The 20,508-nt window shown below is 48.8% G+C and overlaps 1 protein-coding gene, 1 long non-coding RNA gene, 1 other non-coding gene and 1 pseudogene across 6 annotated transcripts; 3 read left to right on the forward strand and 1 right to left on the reverse strand.

Annotated features, from left to right (window-relative positions):
- Window positions 1-4,197: 4,197 nt before the first annotated feature.
- Window positions 4,198-15,297, reverse strand: LOC122432945. The gene is made up of 3 exons (XR_006266983.1): window positions 15,211-15,297; window positions 11,612-14,346; window positions 4,198-6,200 (listed from the first exon to the last, which is right to left on the reverse strand). It is a non-coding gene; the product is annotated as an uncharacterized LOC122432945 (long non-coding RNA).
- On the forward strand, window positions 6,190-8,533 carry LOC122432944 (annotated as a pseudogene). The gene has a single exon (XR_006266982.1). The product of XR_006266982.1 is annotated as an isocitrate dehydrogenase [NADP] cytoplasmic-like (transcript).
- On the forward strand, window positions 7,839-7,971 carry LOC122433655. The gene has a single exon (XR_006267145.1). It is a non-coding gene; the product is annotated as a small nucleolar RNA SNORA42/SNORA80 family (small nucleolar RNA).
- On the forward strand, window positions 14,094-19,170 carry PRR14 (proline rich 14). 3 transcript variants are annotated; one of them, XM_043455268.1, is made up of 12 exons: window positions 14,094-14,314; window positions 15,078-15,149; window positions 15,274-15,442; window positions 16,065-16,186; window positions 16,264-16,453; window positions 16,737-16,780; window positions 16,978-17,087; window positions 17,390-17,978; window positions 18,116-18,185; window positions 18,269-18,360; window positions 18,615-18,686; window positions 18,777-19,170. In XM_043455268.1, exons 1-12 carry the CDS (start codon window positions 14,094-14,096, stop codon window positions 19,057-19,059), a joined length of 2,034 nt encoding a protein of 677 aa, XP_043311203.1. In that variant the 3' UTR covers window positions 19,060-19,170. The 3 variants fall into 3 exon arrangements, with proteins under 3 accessions (XP_043311203.1, XP_043311204.1, XP_043311205.1); XM_043455270.1 differs by lacking the exon at window positions 14,094-14,314 and adding an exon at window positions 14,498-14,675; XM_043455269.1 differs by lacking the exon at window positions 15,078-15,149.
- The last annotated feature ends 1,338 nt before the right edge of the window (window positions 19,171-20,508 follow it).

The raw sequence follows: 20,508 nt of genomic DNA on the forward strand, positions 1-20,508 counted from the left end.
CAAAACAGCCTTCTCATTGGAATCATCTAACCCTGAGCAACGCTCCATGTGAGGGCAGGGAGTGTGGTCCCTCTTAAAGACTCTTTGCAACCCCATGGACTATAGCTTGCTAGGCCCCTCAGTCCATGGGATTTTCCAGGCGTGAGTACTGGAGTGGGTTGCCATTTCCTTCTCCAGGGGATCTTCCCAACCCAGGGATCGAATCCAGGTCTCCCGCATTGCAGCTGGACGCTTTACCATCTGAGCCACCACGGAAGCCCTATTTAAGAATAAGAAAATTTAGAAAGAAGAAGAATAACATTGAGACTGGGTGACTGGTATCCAGGTCTATCTGGCTCCAAGCCCAGTGCTCTTTCTGACCTAATCACTAGGGCTTTTCCTTCTGAGACATCTTGGCCCTGAGACTGTCAATTTCTTGACAGTCTTGGCATAAAGTCCCTGACACACTAGCTGGATTTCAGTGACTTAGAGAAGAGCCCTCTTCCCTTTTCTCCACCGCTCTGAGAGCTGAGTGGGCAAAGTCAGAATTTAGTTTTTGTTGCCCCTGAGCACCTAATAACTATACTGTAACAAGAAAAACAACCCACACCATGTGCCAGGAACTGTGCGGTTTGGTGGTTTAGTCGCTAAGTGGTGTCCGACTCTTGCGACCCCATGGACTTTCCGAATGGGGGCGCTCAAGCGCAGTCGAGTAAGAACCTATTTACTGTAACATTTGTGTGTGCTAAGTCGCTTCAGACGTATCTGACTCTTCGCGACTCCACGGACTATAGCCCACCAGGCTCCTCTTTCTATGGGATTCTCCAGGCAAGAATACTGGAGTGGGTTGCTTCCCCTTCTCCAGGGGATCCTCCCGACCCAGGGATTAAACCTACGCTTCCTGCGGCTCCTGCCTTGCAGGCAGATTCTTTACCGCTGAGCCACTGGGGAAGCCCAACACTGCTAAATTAAGGACCAGCAATAGAATTCAATGTATCTGATTTTGAAGCCCATGTATCCTAACCATTCTGCTGTACAGCTACTCCTGGCACAGCAATTTCTCAAAATATTGAAATAATGGGAAAATTGTTATTTGCGTTCCCCTTCTTACTGGCTATGGGGCTACATCTACATTTTCATCACCTGTCCACCTAGGAAAATTCATGCCAACCAGGCTGTTTTCCTACTGTTTTGCTAAAACAATTCTCTCCAAGTCCTGCCAACGTCTTTGTTAAAACACTCTGCCACTTTCCTCCAGTGGCTTCTGAATCCCTTTTTGTTTTTTTGGTTTTATTTTTCAGCTCATCTTTCTTCTTTTTTACATCCCTTATTTTTAAGGTACATTTTCCCAAGGTTTAGGCATCCAACTGCGGTTGAGAAATCCTCCTCTAGGCCTGCACATCTAACTGGCTGCTAAATATTTTCACATATTTGTTGAGTTGAGAGAGCTTGTTGTTTTTCCTAAACATTTTAGTTGATTATTCAACTACACTTCATTCATGTTGCTAGTATATCAGACCTAAAATCCTGTTATCCTAGTTCTTCCTTCTCATGGCTTTTCCCTGCCAGTTCCAGTCTATTCTGTATCCTATAGCTTAGGATAAATCTGTGAAAAAAACAGGCAAAGGTCCTCTCAAGATGCTTACATTCCACAGTGGGAGAATGGTCAATTTCTAATAAACATAGATAAGGGTGGGCCCAAGGGCATCAGTTGTCTTGCTCAGAACCAGATAGTCCCGCTCAGTGAAAAACTGTCCTTTGTTCCCCATCATTGTCAGAATGCTCCATGGACATTCATGTAGGTAAAATAGGTTTGTGATTGAGTATAGAACTTGAATTTACTTTATATAGAAGCACAAACTTACAAGTACAGTTTTTTTTTTTTTCAAAGAAAACTGTGCTGACTTATTTATGATTCCACAGAATCTCGTTATGGGAGGCTAGGTATCAGTTTCCATTTAATCAGAATAACATTTGAAAATTTTACATAATTTTTGGTCAATACAAGAATAGGAGCACTACAATAAGCTGTGAGTTCTCCATGAGCAAGCACAGTTTTAATCCTGACTTTTCCAGGAAAGCCTGTGTATATGGAGGGAAAATTGTATTTTGTTTAGTTTGGAATTTTGCTGAGGATTGTTTGCCATTTTGGAAAATCATCGCATAAATGGCTACACTGGAATTTGAATCAGCAACACAACCCATCTGTGACAGCCTGAGTTTGTGGCTGCTCAGTTCAGTTCAGTTGCTCAGTCGTGTCCAACTCTTTGCAATCCCATGAACCCCAGCACGCCAGGCCTCCCTGTCCATCACCAACTCCCGGAGTTTACCCAAACTCATGTCCATTGAATCAGTGATGCCATCCAACCCTCTCATCTTCTGTCGTCACCTTCTCCTCCTGCCCTCAATGTTTCCCAGCATCAGGGTCTCTTCCAGTGAGTCAGCTCTTCACATCAGGTGGCCAAAGTATTGGAGTTTGAGTTTCAGTATCAGTCCTTCCAATGAACACTCAGGACTGATCTCCTTTAGGATGGACTGGTTGGATCTCCTTGCAGTCCCAGGGACTCTCAAGAGTCTTCTCCAACACCACAGTTCAAAAGCATCAATTCTTTGGCGCTCAGCTTTCTTTATAGTCCAACTCTAACATCCATACGTGACAACTGGAAAAACCATAGCCTTGACTAGATGGACCTTTGTTGGAAAAGTAATGTCTCTGCTTTTTAATATGCTGTCTAGGTTGGTCATAACTTTCCTTCCAAGCAGCAAGCGTCTTTTAATTTCAGGGCTGCAGTCACCATCTGCAGTGATTTTGGAACCCCAAAAAATAAAGACAGCCACTGTTTCCCCCACCTATTTGCCATGAAGTAATGGGACTGGATGCCATGATCTTAGTTTTCTGAATGTTGAGCTTTAAGTCAACATTTTCACTCTCCTCTTTCACTTTCTTCAAGAGGCTCTTTAGTTCTTCTTCGCTTTCTGCCATAAGGGTGGTGTCATCTGCATATCTGAGGTTATTGATATTTCTCCCGGCAATCTTGATTCCAGCTTGTGCTTCATCCAGCCCAGCATTTCTCATGATGTACTCTGCATATAAGTTAAATAAGAAGGGTGACAATATACAGCCTTGACACACTCCTTTTCCTATTTGGAACCAGTCTGTTGTTTCATGTCCAGTTCTAACTGTTGCTTCCTGCCCTGCATACAGATTTCTCAAGAGGCAGGTCAGGTGGTCTGGTATTCCCATCTCTTTCAGAATTTTCCATAGTTTATTGTGATCTACCCAGTCAAAGGCTTTGTAGCCTCTATGTTCATAGAAATTCTAGGGAATTCCTTGGCAGTCCAGTGGTTAGGACTTTCACTGCCGAGGGTGCTGGTTCAATCCCCGGTTGGGGAGCTAAGATCTTGTAAGCCACTCAGCACAGTTTAAATAAATAACATTTAAAAAAATTTTTTTTAATTAAAAAAGTTAAACAAAAAATCCTGTATTTGAAGTGTTAGTCACCCAGTCATATCTGACCCTTTATAATCCCGTGGACTATAGCCCACCAGGCTCCTCTGTCTGTGGAATTCTCCAGGCAAGAATACTGGAGTGGGTCTCCATTACTTTCTCCAGGGGATCTTCCTGACCCAGGGATTGAACCCAGGTTTTCCCACATTGCAGGCAGATTCTTCACCATCTGAGCCAGCAGGAAAGCCTTATGTGTAGGTGCAAGCATATTTCTATATGAACACTTCACTAAACCCTTTGGCAAAGCCTTACCCCAAGCATTTACATATTGAGATATACATTAAAAAATTTTAAAGCATAATATACACAAAGGTGCACAAATCTTAAGTGTAAGCTCAATGAATTTTCATAAAATGAACACACCCACACAACCAGTATCCAGATCAAGAAACCAAAGCATTGCCTAGAAACCTCTTATGCACCTTCTAGTCACCACTCTTCCCAGAAATAACCACGAGTCCAGTTTCTAACATTACAGATTAGTTTTGCCTCTTTTCGAACATAATACAAATGGAATCATTTTGTACACACACACACACACTTTAACATCTGCCTTCTTTTGCTTCAAAATTCACTCATTGTTGACTATAGCTGTAATTTTTATTCTAAGTTACGTATATGTTACCACTGGATACGTATTTTTAAGTTAATGACTTTGTCCTTTAAATTGTATTAAGGGTTACAGTGATTTTCAGAAAATAGGATTGTAGATGGGTTATTTCTCTACTCATTTATTTCATCATAGTAAAAGGAGCATGTATTCAACACATTTATTCTAAAAGGTGTGCATTCGTTCTTAAGACACTTTTTTATACATTTATATTTTCAAAAGATTTATTTATGCTATTTTTGGCTCTGTTGCTTCTTCATTGCCCTATGCAGACTTTCTCCAGTTGCCATGAACGAGGGTTATGAGGTTTATTGTGGTGCACAGGCTTCTCATTGCAGTGGCTTCTCTTGTTGCAGAGCTCGGGCTTTAGAACTCAGGTTCAGTAGTTGTGACACATGGGCTTAGTGAGTCCTCAGCATGTGGGACCTTCCTGGACCAGGGATCAAACCTGTGTCCCCGGCACTGGCAGGCAGATTCTTAACCACTGGACTGCCAGGGAAGCCCATGTGCTTTAGTTCTGGAAGGCTGACACCCTGAGTTTTACCCTCTGCTCCTCTGCATGGTTGTGACCCACGCACAATCTTCTCCTCCCCCAAACACTTTTCCCTCAGTTCTTAGATGATTCATCACTTTTTCTGAGAATTTTTCTAGCTCTGCTTATGTCCTTTTTGGGAATCTGTATATAAGCTGAGTTTAGCATTTATGTCACTGCATCATTCTATTTGCTTGTCTCTCTCTGGACAAGGACTCTCATTGTCTTGCTTGCCATAGTATTTTTGTGTGTGTCTGGCATGTGGTTTGAGTTTTAAAAATGTGTTGAACAAATAGATGGACACGTCATCCCATATTTAGAGCCTTCTTGACCATCCTGGGCCCTTGCCTTCTTCACCTAGGCCTCTTTCTCGAGGGCAAAGGTCTTGGCATATGAGTGTGGTTTTGTGTTTTTTTTTCCCAATATTTACTTATTTATTTGGCTGCACTGGGTCTTAGTTGTGGGCTTTGATCTTCATTTTGGCATGCAAACTCTTAGTTGCACCATATGGGATCTAGTTCCCTGACCAGGGAATGAACCCAAGCCCCCTACATCGGAAGCATGGAGTCTTAGCCACTGGACCGCCAGGGAAGTCCCTGTGAATGAGTTTTCTGCGTCACGGACCTCCCTGCCCCAGCACTGCCACTGATACCACTATCTCTCTGCCTTCCCATCTATATCAGGTGCACGCATTTCTAGACTTGTACTCTGAGTGTTGTCTAGAGCTGGCTGTCACCTAAAACCACAGGATGCCAGGAATGCCCTTGAGATAACAGGCAGCTGTCCAGCCCAACATCCTCCACTTTGGTTGAGTCAGCTTCCTCACAGGCACCATCCGTTCTCATTTTTTATTCTTTTTCAGGTGTGATAGGAGTATTTAAAATGCCTTTAAGGAATATGTCTGCAAGGAAGATTTTAAACCTCTCTCAAAAATGGCCTACTCTCTGAAATATTTTCATATTAATTGCAGTAGGAACTTTCAAGATTCGGATATTCCACTTTCTTTAGTACTAAAACACTGGTATTTTTGTTGGTGATGGTGCACGTCTGGGTGCAATTGGGAGAGAGAATCCACACAGCAATTTCAACAAGGATGAATTAATTACAGGAATTCCTTGGTTGCCTAGTGGTTAGGATTCTGGGCTTTCACTGCTGTGGCCCAGGTTCAATCCCTGGTCAGGGAACTGAGATTCTACACAGCCAAAGGAGCAAAAAAAAAAAGAAAATCAACTATAAAAGTGAAGTGAGAGGCGGGGCCGCGGATTCGCCCCAAATAGAAGGACCCGCCTCTGACCCATGGCCCCGCCCATCTCGGGTGGTCGCCCGCGGCGATTGGCGAGGGCTCGGGGGCGGAGCTCCAGGAGGTGGGCTGAGGGGGCCGGGCTCGGGTCTGGACAAAAGCCGGGAAGAGGAAAAGCCCTGCCTGGCTGGCCAGATTCTGGGTTTCTGCCGAGGCCCCTTGAGAAGCCGGAACAGTTGGGCTCCAGCCGGGATTGCCAAAGTGGACACTGAGTGACTGTGTGCTCCCGGGTCATCGCCAACGTACCTTCCCCGCAGGAGATAAGCTGAGTCTGCAAGATTGAGAGGAGTTGGGGGTGATTAGAAATTGTTAAGAGGTTTATTGAAGTCAAAATGTCTCAAAAAATCCAAGGCGGGTCTGTGGTAGAGATGCAAGGAGATGAAATGACACGAATCATTTGGGAGTTGATTAAAGAGAAACTCATTTTTCCCTACGTGGAACTGGACCTGCACAGCTACGATTTAGGCATAGAGAACCGCTATGCCACCAATGACCAGGTCACCAAGGACGCTGCAGAAGCTATAAAGAAGTACAATGTTGGTGTCAAGTGTGCTACCGTCACCCCCGATGAGAAGAGAGTGGAGGAGTTCAAGTTGAAACAAATGTGGAAATCTCCAAATGGCACCATCCGAAATATCCTGGGTGGCACTGTCTTCAGGGAAGCTATCATCTGCAAAAATATACCCCAGCTTGTGAGCGGATGGGTAAAACCCATTATCATAGGTCGCCATGCTTATGGGGATCAATATAGAGCAACTGATTTTGTTGTGCCGGGGCCCGGAAAAGTAGAGATATCCTACACACCAAGCGATGGATCCCCCAAAACAGTATACCTAGTACATAACTTCACAGAGAGTGGTGGTGTTGCCATGGGGATGTACAATCAAGATAAGTCGATCGAAGATTTTGCACACAGTTCTTTCCAGATGGCTTTGTCTAAGATTTGGCCTTTGTATCTGAGCACCAAAAACACTATTCTGAAGAAGTACGATGGGCGTTTTAAAGACATCTTTCAGGAGATATATGACAAGCAGTACAGATCTCAGTTTGAAGCTCAGAATATCTGGTATGAGCACAGGCTCATTGATGACATGGTGGCCCAAGCTATGAAATCAGAGGGGGGCTTCATTTGGGCCTGTAAGAACTATGATGGGGACGTGCAGTCGGACTCCGTGGCCCAAGGTTACGGCTCTCTCGGCATGATGACCAGTGTGCTGGTTTGTCCAGATGGCAAGACAGTAGAAGCAGAGGCTGCCCACGGGACCGTAACCGTCACTACCGAATGTACCAGAAAGGACAGGAGACATCCACCAATCCCATTGCTTCCATTTTTGCCTGGACCAGAGGCTTAGCCCACAGAGCTAAGCTTGATAACAATAAAGAGCTCGGCTTTTTTGCAAAGGCTTTGGAAGAAGTCTGTATTGAGACCATTGAGGCTGGCTTCATGACCAAGGACTTAGCTGCATGTATTAAAGGTTTACCCAACGTGCAACGTTCTGACTACTTGAATACATTCGAGTTCATGGATAAACTTGGAGAGAACCTGCAGTTAAAACTAGCCCAGGCCAAACTTTAAGGTCATTTCTTGTCTTCGGAGGATGTTTTTTTTTCTGGTAACTAGGGTATACTGGTTTACATTTTTCTCTATAACACTCAAGGGTAAAGGCAAAATCAATTTTGTAATTTGTTTAGAAGCCAGAGTTTATCTTTTCTATAAGTTTACAGCCTTTTTCTTATCCATACAGTTATGCCACCTTTGTGAATGTGGCCGGGGACTTTTTTTTAAGTTTTATTTTCTACTAATAGCCTAGGAATTATTTTTAATGTCCACTTGTACTCACTGTCACTTTTTCTCATGTGCTGAGATCAATGACCAAAATGAACAGTGCTCAAAAGGATAAACTATAATGCATGGGTTTGGATTTATGGCAGGCTTGTCCCCCTGGGCCTCTCATAGTGTCCCATGCCAGAGCAAACGCGGCCCCAAACCATTGCCTGGCCTCTGCCAGTAGGCTGCAGGCACTGAAGTGGGTTGCACAGTGGAAAAGAGAAAAGAAAAAAAAAGGATAAACTATAGCCACGGTATTATTCCCTGATATTGTATACAGTAGAGATTCATTTCCTTTCTCACTTTCCATGGCCTGGGGCCCTGGGTCATTCTAATGTAACAGATATCTCATTATTTGCAGTAGAAGTTGTATGTTAGATTTGCACATGATTTGGAATGAAGAGCATGACCGTAACTAAAACATGTTAAAGACTCATCTTTGTAAAGAGCTCTAGTTGAATCTTTTAAAAATACTAAATATTTTTGAGCTCCCTGGAGAATCCAGAAGAAATACTACCTGGGGGGTTTGTCCTCGGTGTTTGTCTCCTCCTCCTGGCCTTGTGTGGCCTAAGTATTATGTGACCTTGAACAGCATGTTTCATCCAAGTGCAATAATACAAGCTGCACCTTTTTTTTGGGACCTCTGCTGACCTCTTTTACTTCCTTATGTAAATGTGATTTTTCAGAAGTTGATTGTAAACACTATTCTAGTCCTGTTCTTCATCTAAACTATCGATTTTAATTAAAATTTAGTGTTAATGAAAAAAAAAAAAAAAGTGAAGTGAAAGTCACTCAGTCATGTCCAACTCTTCACAACACCAAGGAATTCTCTAGGCCAGAAAACTGAAGTGGGTAGTCTTTCCCTTCTCCAGGGATCATCCCAGTCCACAGATGGAGTGAACCCAGGTCTCCTGCATTGCAGATGGATTCTTTACCAGCTGAGCCACAAGGGAAGCCCCAACTATAAAAGGGAGTTAGAGAAATGAGGGATTGGATTACATGTTAGTTTCCTAGGGCTGCCATGACAAATTACCACAAACTTTGTGCCTTAAGACAACACAAGGACTTTCCTGGTGGTCCAGTGGTTAAGAATCCGCCTGCCAATGCAGGGGACATGAGTTTGATCCCTGGTCCAGAAATACTCCACATGCTATGGGGCAACTAAGCCTGTGTGCCATAACTAACTACTGAAGCCTGTGTGTTCTACAGCCCGTGCTCCCCAAGAAGAAAAGTCACTGCAATGAGAAGCTCTCGCATCACAACTAAAGACTAGCCCCCGCTCTCCACAACTAGAGAAAGCCTGTGGGCAGCAATAAAGACCCAGTGCAGCCAAAACTAAAAATAAATAAATAAAAATTTAAAAAGACAACACAAATCTATTCTCTTCTAGTTCTGGAGACTAGAATTCTGAAATCAAGGCATCAGCAGGGCCATACCCCTTTGAGATCCTAAGTAGACTCTTTCCTTGCCTCTTCCTAGCTTCAGTGTTTGCTGGCAATATCTGGCCTTTCTTGGATTTGTAGATGCATCACTCCAGTCTCTGTCTCTGTTACCGCATGGCATTCTTCCTACATGTCTCTCTGTGTATCTTTACATGACCTTCTCCTTTCTGTGTATCTCTGTTCAAATTTCCTTCTTCTTACAAGGACACCAGTCATTGGAGTGAGCCCCTCCCCCTGCCCCAAATCCAGTATGACCTCATTGATTATATCTTCGAAGAGTCTATTTCCAAACAAGGTCACAGTCAAAGGAACTAGGGGTCATTTGGCAGCACTAGATCTTAATCTCAGCTCGTGGGATCTTCTAGTTGCAGCACACAGGATCTTTAGTTAGGGCATGTGGGATCTAGTTTCCTGACCAGGGACTGAAGCCACAGTCCTTGCATTGAGAGTTCAGAGTCTTAGCCACTGGACCACCAGGGAAGTCTCTTGAACATATCTTTTTGAAGGACACAATTCTGCCCACTAGAGATAGTAAGATGTAAAGAGAATTCTAAAGAATACAGGAAGAGTGGATCTGAGAGCAGCCACTAGGGCTTCCCTGGTGATTCAGTGATTAAGAGTCTGCCCTCCAAGGCAGTGGACTTGGGTTTGATCCTGGTCATGGAACCAAGATCCCACATGCTGCCGAACAACTAAGCTCATGCACAACTACTGAGCCCAAGCACCTTAGAGCTGGCATACCACAACTAAAGAGAAGCCAAGCATGGCAACTAAGACCTGACACAGCCAAGTAAATACATAAATAATTTTTTTAAGAGCAGCCATTGTCCCTCAGCTGGAGATATTACACCCAAGAAAGAGCCTCTATCTGGGCCTCCCAGGGGCTGAGATCCAGGATTTTGAAAAATATTTATCTACCTATGGCTGCACTGGGTCTTCACTGCTGCATGCCAGCTTTCTCTAGTTGCAGTGGGGACCGCTCTCTTGTTGTAGTGTTCCGGTTTCTTATCGTGGTGGCTTCTCTTGTTGCAGAGCCTGGGCTGTAGGGTGTGCAGCCTCAATAATTGTGGCGGATGGGCTTTGTTGTCCCTCGGCATGTGGGATCTTCCCTGATCAGGGATCAAACCCACATCCCCTGCATTGGGGATGTGCCACCAGGGAAGCCTGGAGATCCAGAATTTTTTAGAGAGAACATAGAAGTCACTGGAGTGCCACTCTGGTGGAACTTACTGGAAATCTTCCCTCTAGGGTACCAGGGAAAACTGTTTATGGGAAAGTGTCTCACAGAGGCACTCCACTACAAACTACCCCAGGGGTGTACCAGGGGAAGTTTCTGGTCACTGGGTGCACAGCGGGAACCCAGAAGCAAAGCCCTTTCTTCCTGCAATGTTTCCCCAGCTCTCTACTAATAAAACTTAGTAAGATGCCAGCTGGCCAAGAAAAAGTAGTTCTAGGGTCCAGCTCCATTTTCATAGAGCAGGCCAAAAGAGTGACATTTGTTTTTTTTTTTCTGAGAAGTAATAAATGAATAACTGTCACAGCGTTATATGTCGGTTTCAGATACTAATAGACAGCTTCCTTCACCCTTCCTTTTTTTTAAATTGGGGTATAACTGCTTTACAATGTTGTGTTAATTTCTGCTGTACAACGAAGTGAATCAGCTGTATGTATACATATATCCCCTCTGTCTTGGACCTCCTTCCCACCCAGCCCCCATTTCACTCCTCTCGGTCATCCCAGAGCATCAAGCTGAGCTCCCTGGTGGGACAGCAGTGTCCCACCAGCTGTCTGTTTTACACATGGTAGTGTGTATGCCAGACCTAACCCCCCAATCCATCCCACCCTCCCCTTCCCTCTGTGTTCAAATGTCTGTTCTCTATGTCTGCGTCTCTATTCCTGCCCTGCAAATAGGTTCATCTGTACCATTTTTCTAGATTCCCTTTATATGCATTAATGTATGATATTTGTTTTCTCTTTCTGACTTACTTCACTCTGTATTGCAGACTCTAGATCCATCCCATCTCTACAATTAACTCAATTTTGTTCCTTTTTATGGCTGAGTAATATTTCACTGTAAATACGTACCACATCTTCTTTCCCTTCCCCCTTCCTCTCTCCAATCCTCCCAACCATCTCCCCTCCCCTGACATCTTCCTCATAAGCCCCCTCACTGTACCATTCAGTTCCTCCAAACTTGACACCTGTCTATCATACCCTCCCCCCACACAAAAGGAGGCAAGGTTAGAAGTGGTGGCAGGTGGTTCTCTAAACTGGGGAAGAAAAGGAGTTAGACCATAGGCAGGACCAACTTTCCCAGGTAAATAAAAATTCTAGGAAGTAGCTGACCAGAGTGAAAGAGCCCCCAGAGGTGGTCTAAAAAGCTCATTAGGGGAATTAAATTGGTGCTGGTACCTGGTTGGACTAAGTACTTCCCGATGCAAGGGACTGAGGCTGATGGAAGCAATGGAGCCAATGGCCATCTTGTTGTTTTTTTTTGGCCATCTTGTATACAGGCATATAAACTGCAAACTCCTCGGGACAGGCACTTGTCTGTTGCCACAGCACGGCACATAGATATTGCAATTTTGCTGAATGGTTGATGCGAACCAGAGTAACAATCCAAACTCAAAGCTGCCTACCATTTCTCACAGGTGGTTCTTTTTGCTTCTGAATTAAATCTTATTTTTGGCTGTGCTGGGTCTTCACTGCTGCACGCAATCTCTCTCTAGTTGCAGTGCACGGGCTCCTCATTGCAGTGGCTTCTCTTGTTGCAGAGCACAGGCTCTAGAGAGTGGGCTCAGTAGTTGCGGCACATGAGTTTAGCTGTCCCACAGTATTTGGAATCTTCGCAGAGCAGCGATCAAACTCGTGTCCCCTGCATTGGCAGGCGAATTCTTAACCACTGGACCACGGGGGAAGTCCGCAGGGGTGGTGCTTGGCAAAGGGTTGTAAGTGCATTCCTCTCATCTCAACACCCTGTGGCCACAACCCAACCTAATCCACCCTGGGTGATCTAGAGCTCAGGCTAGACGCTTCTGCAAACAAAGATACTGAGGAGAGCAGCTGGCTTGAGGACCAGTAGGGATAGGGTACTCCGTGAGAAGGAAGAGGCAGGTTTTTTAATCATCTTTTTACCTGCAGCCTGAGACTTATTTATCAAGCACATTCAGATGTGCCTTCTCACTTGATCTTCTCATTCTGTTTTGAGACAAGTATGGCAGGGTTTATTGTTCCCATTTTACAGTTGAGACCACTAAGGCCCGGACCAGTTAAGCAGATGTGAGACCCAGAGACTAACGGGGTCCACGGATTCTGAAGAATAGATACATGGATGTGCCAATCTCCAGCCACATCACCTGCTCCACTGAAAGCTGGGAGGGGCCTCTGATCACTGATCAGCAGACACTGGCCTTGCCTGGGGTATGTACACAGGCAGTGGATAAGGTAAGAGCTGTTGAAACGGCAGTCACAAAGAGGGGTGAGGCAGGACTGTGAGGGTACCAAGGCTCATCACCGCTGGCCTGGGTTGAGGGCCAAGCCCTCCCCAACCAGATTCTCAGAAACCAGGCCCTTTCTTTAGGCTACTTCCTTTACCCCTGGCATTGACTTCTTCAGCAGACTTTAGAGAATCAAAACTCAGATCAGGTTTGCTCTGCCCTTGAAAGCGTTTCATTCAGTCTGGGAAATACCTCTGTGTTTAAGCAGGCAAGTGAAAGCCTACAGGGGGCCTCTCAATTTACCAAGATGAAGCGTGATCTCTACTTACAGCTGGAAGCATCGCCATACCAGCAGGGACCCTCCTCATGCACCTGTGTAGCCAGCCCTGCTCCAGGGGAAGAGAGAACACTTCTAGTTGAACCAGTTGTTGCTTATTCTCACCAGAAGTCTCATGATGGATTTCCAGAGGACCCAGCCGGCCTTGTACTAGAGAGAGTTGCTGTAGTCCTATGACACCTATCTGGTTGAGTCTTTCGTTACAGAGTTGGGGAGTCTTCACGTTCCACACCAACGCTTTCCAGTGCTGCTCTTTTTATATCATCCTTTCTGGGTCATTACTCTTATCACTCAATCCCACAGAATTATGTTGGGCCGAGTAGGTCACTCTTCATCCTCATTCAGACCCGATTTTAGGCTTTAGTCTTTTTTGTTCTATCAGGAAAAATAAGTATTAGTTTGTACCAGCGAATCCTGGGGAAAGAGAACTAGTGGAGGCATGGGCTTTAGTAAAGCAGTGAGGGCGCATTCACAGACCAGAAGCCAGTACAAGCCCATTACCTACCCCCAACAACAGGCTCCTGGTTTAAAAGTTTCACGAAGCAGCCTCTCTAAGCAGCAGGATCCCTGATTCCTTACTGCTAAGGATTATTTACACACCCTATCAGCCAGGCTTCTCTTCAGAGTGCTCGTGGGAGCCCGTCCTCTATAGAAACCTCTCCTGCAGGAAGAGGTACACAACAGTCGGGTGAAGTGAACGCCCCAGCCTTCTCCTCACTTTGACTCAGCTCAGTCTCTCCAGGACATCGTGCGAGCAAAGAAGCCTGAGTCGGCACCAGCGCTAATCTCTGGCCCCGACCACCCCCTGCCAAACTTTTCCCTGGCAACCTGGTAACGCGACTCAGGAACCTAGAATGGAACTGGAAACCGACTCAATGGGGCCTCTCTAGGAAACTGGGAATTTCACATATCGTTAGCACTCAGTTCACGTTTATTGGTCTAAGAACGAAAGAACCGGAAGATGCCCTTAAAAAACGTGGCGGTAGCCTAGCTTCACCAGAGTTGCCTCAGTAGCTCATGAAACTTGCCCTAGACTTCGGCCACCCACCGGCCAGAAAAGAAGACGCCGTCCGGTCCACTTTAAGTTCATCGAGGACAGCACAATCTGCCCTCAACTATAATGGCGGCAGTGCCCAATTGGCTTCTTACCCCTAGGCATGATGGCCGCCAGGCGGCTTCACTTAGTTTCTCACCACCCCGGAAGACCGGGACCGGCGATTGGGCGGTGCCCAGAGGCTCTGAGAAGAAGGTCTTCGGCGGTTGGGCAGTGCTGGGTAAGGCTAGTTTTAAAGGAGCCGGAGGTGGGAGCCGTCGAAGACCCGGGATCTGCGGGAGGCGGCGGTGAGCGGCGCGCGGGGGAGGACACCGAGCGGCTGGAGAGAGGGCGGGAGGAGGGAGGGAAAGAAACTTTTGAACCATCTGGACCCGGGCTGGGGAGAGCGCTGGGCGGGGATCAGGGGAGGGCAGAGGGAGGGGGTCTGTGGGCGGGACCTCCCGGGATTGGAGTGAAGGGGGTATCTGCTTGACAGTGGATCCCCGGGGATCCGGACTGAGTTCGTGATGCTCAAGCTCGGGCCGCCTCTGTCTGAGTGTAGCTTTGCGGAGCCGAAGCTCACAGGGAGAGGAGGATCCTCGCGCGGCGTCTGTTTGGAGGAACCGCGCTGGAGCATTGTGTCCGCGGGGATCCAGTCTAGGGGATCAGGTGGGAGGGAGGGCCGCCGGCGTGTGCGAGTATTGCTTCGGAGTCCTCGGCCACTCCCGGTGGAGAGATCCGGCGGAAACTGAGCCTCCGAGGACTGGGATCCCAGCTAATCTTGGGGATCTCAGGGCGGAATCTGCAGGGACAAAGGCCCCAGGAAGCTCGGGCCGTGGGAGAACTGGGACCGCTGCAACCCAGATTCTCGCGGCTCAGGCAGGGCGATCGCCGATCGCCGCGGCGGCAGAGGGGAGACACCCGTTACCGGTAGCCAGGCGAGGGCGCCCTTATGCGCTCCAGGGCTCCGAACCGTGGGCTACCGGGAGCCGCGGGCGGACCATGAAGGGTGGAGCCCCACGGGAGGGGCTGGCCTTCACTCCCCGCTCCCCCGCTCCCCCCCTACCCCAGGCTGGAACCTGGGATCCCCCAGGGACTCCCCGGAGCCGCCGCTTCCCCCATGGACTTGCCCGGGGACTCCAGGTGAGAGCGCGCCCCGCCCGCCTGTCTTGAGCCCGGGAAACGGGGAGCCTGGTGGCCGTACCGGGGAAACCACAGGGCCAACAACAGGCTCAGGCGACCGTCCTCTGCTTCTCTCATCCTTCAGCACTCCTGGCCGGCAGCGTCTGTGCCGCCAACCCCTTGCTGGAGCATTATGGGGAGCCAAGAGCCCAAAACGGCCGAAACTGCAGCCTCTCGGGGCCCCTTCGCCCTTGGAAAAAGCCTCTCGGCGGGTCCTGGCCGTGGTCCTGGAAGATGTCATGGCTGCCCGCATGGTGAGCCTCTTGAATTGAGAGGCCCCCTTCTTCATCAGGTCCCCTCAGTAGTAAAGTCAAACTAGGTCACTAGTGAAGATCACTGAGGTCCAAACACCTCATTCTCACACTCATCCATCAGTCAGCCTCCCTTATGCTATATATATATATATATATATATATATATATTTTTTTTTTTTTTTTTTTGCTTGGCTTCCACTTACTCCAACCTGGAATTGGGCAGGGTGTCTGGTGCCAAAACCACATCCCCACAATTCTTTTTTCCCCCACAATTCTTAAGTGTGAGAAACTCCCCTGCTTTCTCCCCTAGGCAGTCCTTAGGAAGCAGGCTGAGGTCTTTGGCTCCACTGCACAGATTAGAAAAACTGAGGCCCCAACTAGGGCAATGACTCACTCCAGGTCACTCTCTCCTTTTCATTTACGCAAATAGCCTGGGTGACATTACCCAGGCCCCATACCAAACAGCTCGGGCCATAACTGACCTCTTCTTTGGGGATTGCAAATGAATTCTAGCCACTGTTTCTGTCATCTTGATGGCATAGGGCACTGTTAGGCATAGGGAGGCCCTGTTCGGTCCAGCCTCATTCCATCACCTTCCTTTTGACACCTCCTCCTCTCTGAGGTCCCCCTGGCGTCCCAAGAAGAGAATTCCACCCCATGGCACCACAGCAACCGTCGGGATTCTGTTCACAGCCAGCCACCTGCCTCACCACCCCGGCAGGCCACATGGTCCCCACAAGCCAGGTGAGCATGGCAGAATGGGGGGGGGGGGAGCTGGGAACACAGCTGAGTCCCACTGATCTTCCTGTTTCCCTCTCTAGGCCTCCCGACCCACTGCACCTATGTCGAGAGCCCTTGAGCCGTGTCCATCGGCCCCCTTCCACCCCAAGGCGGCGATCAAGGACAACACCTGGCCCAGAGGAGGGCCCTTCACAAAAAGTGGACCAGGTGCACCAGCCCACCCTGGTGGTGATGCTACAGGACATTGCCAGCTCCAGACCCCGAGCTGAGGTATGGGAACTTCAGGGAAAGATGTCAGGGGTTCAGCTGGGGGCAGGCGTGCCGCTGGGCATAGAAGAAAGTTGTGGGAGGACTGTCTGGGGTGGATTTTGCTCAGAGCAAGGAGGATGGCATTTTAGATTGGAAGACACTATCTGAGCAAAGACCTATATGAAAAAGTCTTTAGTGTGAACCCAGGCAGGCGTCTGGAGACTGACAGAGTCGGGATAGGGGAGCTACGGAGGCCACAGGGGGCTTCCCTGCCTCCCCATAAACACCCCCTGTTTACATCCAGGGCTTTGCTGATGAGGCTCCCAACTTCATCGTCCCAGCGAGAAGGTGAGAGGGCTGGGAAGGGATTATGAAGATGTGTAGGTGGCAGCTCTTATCCAGGCAGCCAAAGCTAGGGGCATCAGACTTTACATGTCCAGTGCTTCCTTGTAGCACCTTCAGAAGCATTAAGGGACAGGGGAGGTCCTGGCTCGGGATCTGAATCTGAAAGGTTCCTCTGCCTTTAACTTGCCCCTTCACCCCAGAGCTGAGCCCAAGGTGATGGTTCACCAGCCAAAGCCTCCGTCCAAGGACCTGCCAGCCCCATCCCATCCATCTGCCCTGTCTGCAAACCCTCTGGCGAGCCCACCACCAGGTAAGGACTCAGATGGATGAGGAGGAGGGTTCTGGAAAATTCTAGCTGAGCTTAGAAGTGTTAGGTGTAGAGGTTGGGATGGGGCTTAACCCCCCTCTCAGGGCAGAGCTTGGTGTGTGAAGATGGAGTTTAGACTTCAGAGACCTAAAGCTTAACTTCTGAACTTAAGGCTGGGTATTCTAGGGCTAGGCTTATTCCTCAGGGGGCAAAGGTTAGTGTTTGGGGGAGGGACTAAGGCTACTGAAGTGGGGCTTAGACACCTGCAGCTGAGGAATACGCACCTGACCCTCTCCTTTCCTCAGCCCCAGATCCTGTTCTGGAGCCCCCATCGATCCCACCGCCGTCCAGCCTTTTACGCCCCCGCCTCAGTCCCTGGGGCTTGGCCCCCCTCTTCCATTCCGTCCGCTCCAAGCTGGAGAGCTTTGCTGACATCTTCCTCACACCCAACAAAGCCCCGCAGCCCCCGCCCCCATCACCCCCCATGAAGTTGGAGTTGAAGATTGCCATCTCAGAGGCCGGGCAGTCCGGGGCTGCTGAGGGCACTGTGGCAGTCAGTCCCCGGCCCCCTATCCGCCAATGGCGGACCCAAGACCAGAACCCCCCAGCACCTCTCACTAAGCCCTCTCTGGGCCGAAGCCACTCCTGCCCTGACCTGGGGCCCCCTGGCCCAGATCCCTGCAGCTGGCCCCCTGTTCCAACCCCCCCAAGCTGGCCACGGCCTCGGCGGCACACGGTGGGTGGTGGAGAGATGGCCAAAGCCCCACCACCCCCTCGGCCCTGTCTCCGGAAAGAGGTCTTCCCTCTTGGAGGAGTGGGAGGCTCTCCTCCCCTCGTCACATCTTGCTCGTCTACTGCATCCACCTCTTCCTTCTCTGAACCTGCAGAACCCAGGTAGTGCTCTTGATAAACCCTCCTTAAAGCTCTGGCCACAGTAGGGGGCCCAGCCTCCTACCCTAGTATCCAGTGGGCAGGAGAAGGGGAGGTAGCTGGGAATGCTGTTTGGCTCTGAGCCTTGACCTTCTCTACAGGTTGAGCTCAACCAAGAGAAAGGAGCCAAGGGCCCCAGAAGACCAGGTGCTTTCAGACCCCGAGACCAAGGTAGGGGTGCAGGTGAACAGGGAGGAGACAAGCGGGAGCCTAAGTCCACGCTGCACTTTTTACCCTCTGCCCCATCTCTGCAGACCATTGGGAAGGTTTCTCGATTCAGAATACGCAGGACACCGGCCCGTTCTCAAATAAACCTCACACCAATGGGGCTGCCTCGGCCAGTCAGGTGAGAAGCTTGTCGTGCATGGATCTGAAGCAGGTGTAGGCTCAGGTCCTGAGTGTGGCTCTGCTTCCTCTCAAGTCCAGCTTGGAGAAGTCCGTTTGATCTGGACGTGGTTTGCATGGAGAACCGTCTGCCTCAGGCAGCACTCCTGGCTCCTGGCAGATCCTAGAAACTGAAATATAGACCAGGCCTTACTTATCCCTTCTCCAGGCCCACTGGCCCCAGGTTTCTCAGTGACTTCTGCTCTTGGCTCATAGGTTGAACAAGAAGGAGTTCAGCTTGGAAGAAATTTACACCAACAAGAATTACCAGTCACCCACAACCAGGAGGTGAGAAACTTTGAAGGCTTAGGGGTGACAGAGGGAAAACTGGAATCAGGGGGCGTGCTGGTAACCTGGACTCCTCCCTGCCTGGTCCAGGACCTTTGAAACCATCTTTGAGGAACCTCGGGAGCGCAATGGGACTCTGATTTTCACCAGCTCAAGGAAGCTCCGGCGGACTGTAGAATTTCGGGACAGCAGTCTTCCTCGATCCCGGCGGCCATCTCGAGGGGCCCGGGCTGCAGCTGGCAGGACCCTTCCTCCCAATCTGGCCCCCAGCCCAGATGTAGAACCCATGCTGCAACAGCGACTCCAGGAGCTGGATGCCTCACTCCTGGAGGAGGAGGAGGAAGGGGATCAAGATCGGCCCTATCGGACTTAGAAGCTCCATCTGTTTGTCTGTCCATGCGTCCTAGGGGGGTGGGGGAGGAGTCTCTGAGGCAGTTATAATTTTTTCGCTATATTTCTAGTAAAGTTTTCAATATGTTTCTGATTCTTCTGTGTGTCTGTAGCAGAGTTTGAGATTCACTGCCAGTACTGGCTGATGTTTCTACTTTGGCCTGCAAAACTGGGAAATGAGGGTGGCACCAGGAAAGACCATGAAGTGGGATATAGGGAACAGGGTAGAAGAATGGTCATTGGATATACCTTCTTGGGTTGAGAATTTTCCTATGCAGAGGGATACTTTTGAATCTGCTCCAGAAGATACTGTGATTCGGGACCCTGGTCAGGGACTGAGGGAATGCCCTGGTGATCCAGGGGTTAGCACTCCATGTTTCCACTGCAGGGGCTGCAGGTTCCATTCCTGGTTGGAGGACTAAGAGCCCGCACACTGCGTGGCACAGCCAAAGAAAAAAGGAGGCTGAAAGTCCTAGAGTGGACTAAGGCCCTGTTCTAGACAGCCCTGAGTTCCTTCTAACACACAGGCCAAGAATGTGTTGTTGGACTCAAGGACTAATAATAGTTAAAATTAAGCACCTACAACAACCTGTCACAGGTACTTGACCTACAAATAGCCCTATGAGAATTACACCCATTTTATACATGAGAAAGCAAGCTGTCAGTGTAATGTCCACATTAAAAGGGAAACCTAGGCAACCAGAGAACAAGCGGCACACTACATCTTTCATAACTTAAAGGTAGAACAGTGGCCAGGAACACAGACTGGAGCTAAGCTTCCTGAGTAAATCTGCTTGGGAAACTGAAAGTGTATCAGTTCCCCTCGCCTGTAAGATAGGGCTGATGGTAGTACCTTCCAGGAGACTTCTGTCAAGTGAGTTTCTATGTGAGAAGGTGTCCGGCACACAATGCAAACTGTTTTTTTTCTTGTTAGCACGCAGACCCCAGGCCAGCACTCCTACTGCAACGAGCGATAACGGGACGCGAAAGCTTCCTTTACGCTCGGCTGGCACTCTCAAGCCGCGTGCTCTAACCACCCGGCGCGGCGGGGGATCCCGCTGAGCTGCCAGCCTGATGGTTGTAGCATCACGCGCGTGCGCGAGAAGCTAGACAGCCTGTGGACTAAGTCAAGCGGCAGAAAGGGAGAGAAGACACAACTAGCAGTCGACAGTGTCCTTCCGCGGCCGCGCGCCACCCAGCGGCCAACTGCCCCCAACGACTCGCACACTAGATCCAGATCCTCGGCTAGACGTCGTCAGGAGTAGCCAATAAACGAAGAGCAGGAAGAGGCGGGGTCACCTGGAGGACCGCCCCAAGTACCTACTTCTAACCAGTTGAGTCACAAGACTTGATGAGGGGCGGAGCTAATCTGACGTATACCAAATCCAAGATTTGAGGGCGGTTACATATTACTCCCTCCCTCCCGCGTTTG

This window comes from Cervus canadensis, chromosome 32, assembly GCF_019320065.1.
Source record: "Cervus canadensis isolate Bull #8, Minnesota chromosome 32, ASM1932006v1, whole genome shotgun sequence".
Classification (NCBI taxonomy): domain Eukaryota; kingdom Metazoa; phylum Chordata; class Mammalia; order Artiodactyla; family Cervidae; genus Cervus; species Cervus canadensis.

Coding starts and splice junctions, on each gene's coding strand:
- PRR14 (XM_043455268.1), top strand. CDS start 14,094: ATGGCGGCAGTGCCCAATTGGCTTCTTACCCCTAGGCATGATGGCCGC. Junction 14,315..15,077: donor GGGATCTGCGGGAGGCGGCG/GTGAGCGGCGCG, acceptor CCCCTACCCCAG/GCTGGAACCTGGGATCCCCC. Junction 18,186..18,268: donor TTTCAGACCCCGAGACCAAG/GTAGGGGTGCAG, acceptor CCATCTCTGCAG/ACCATTGGGAAGGTTTCTCG.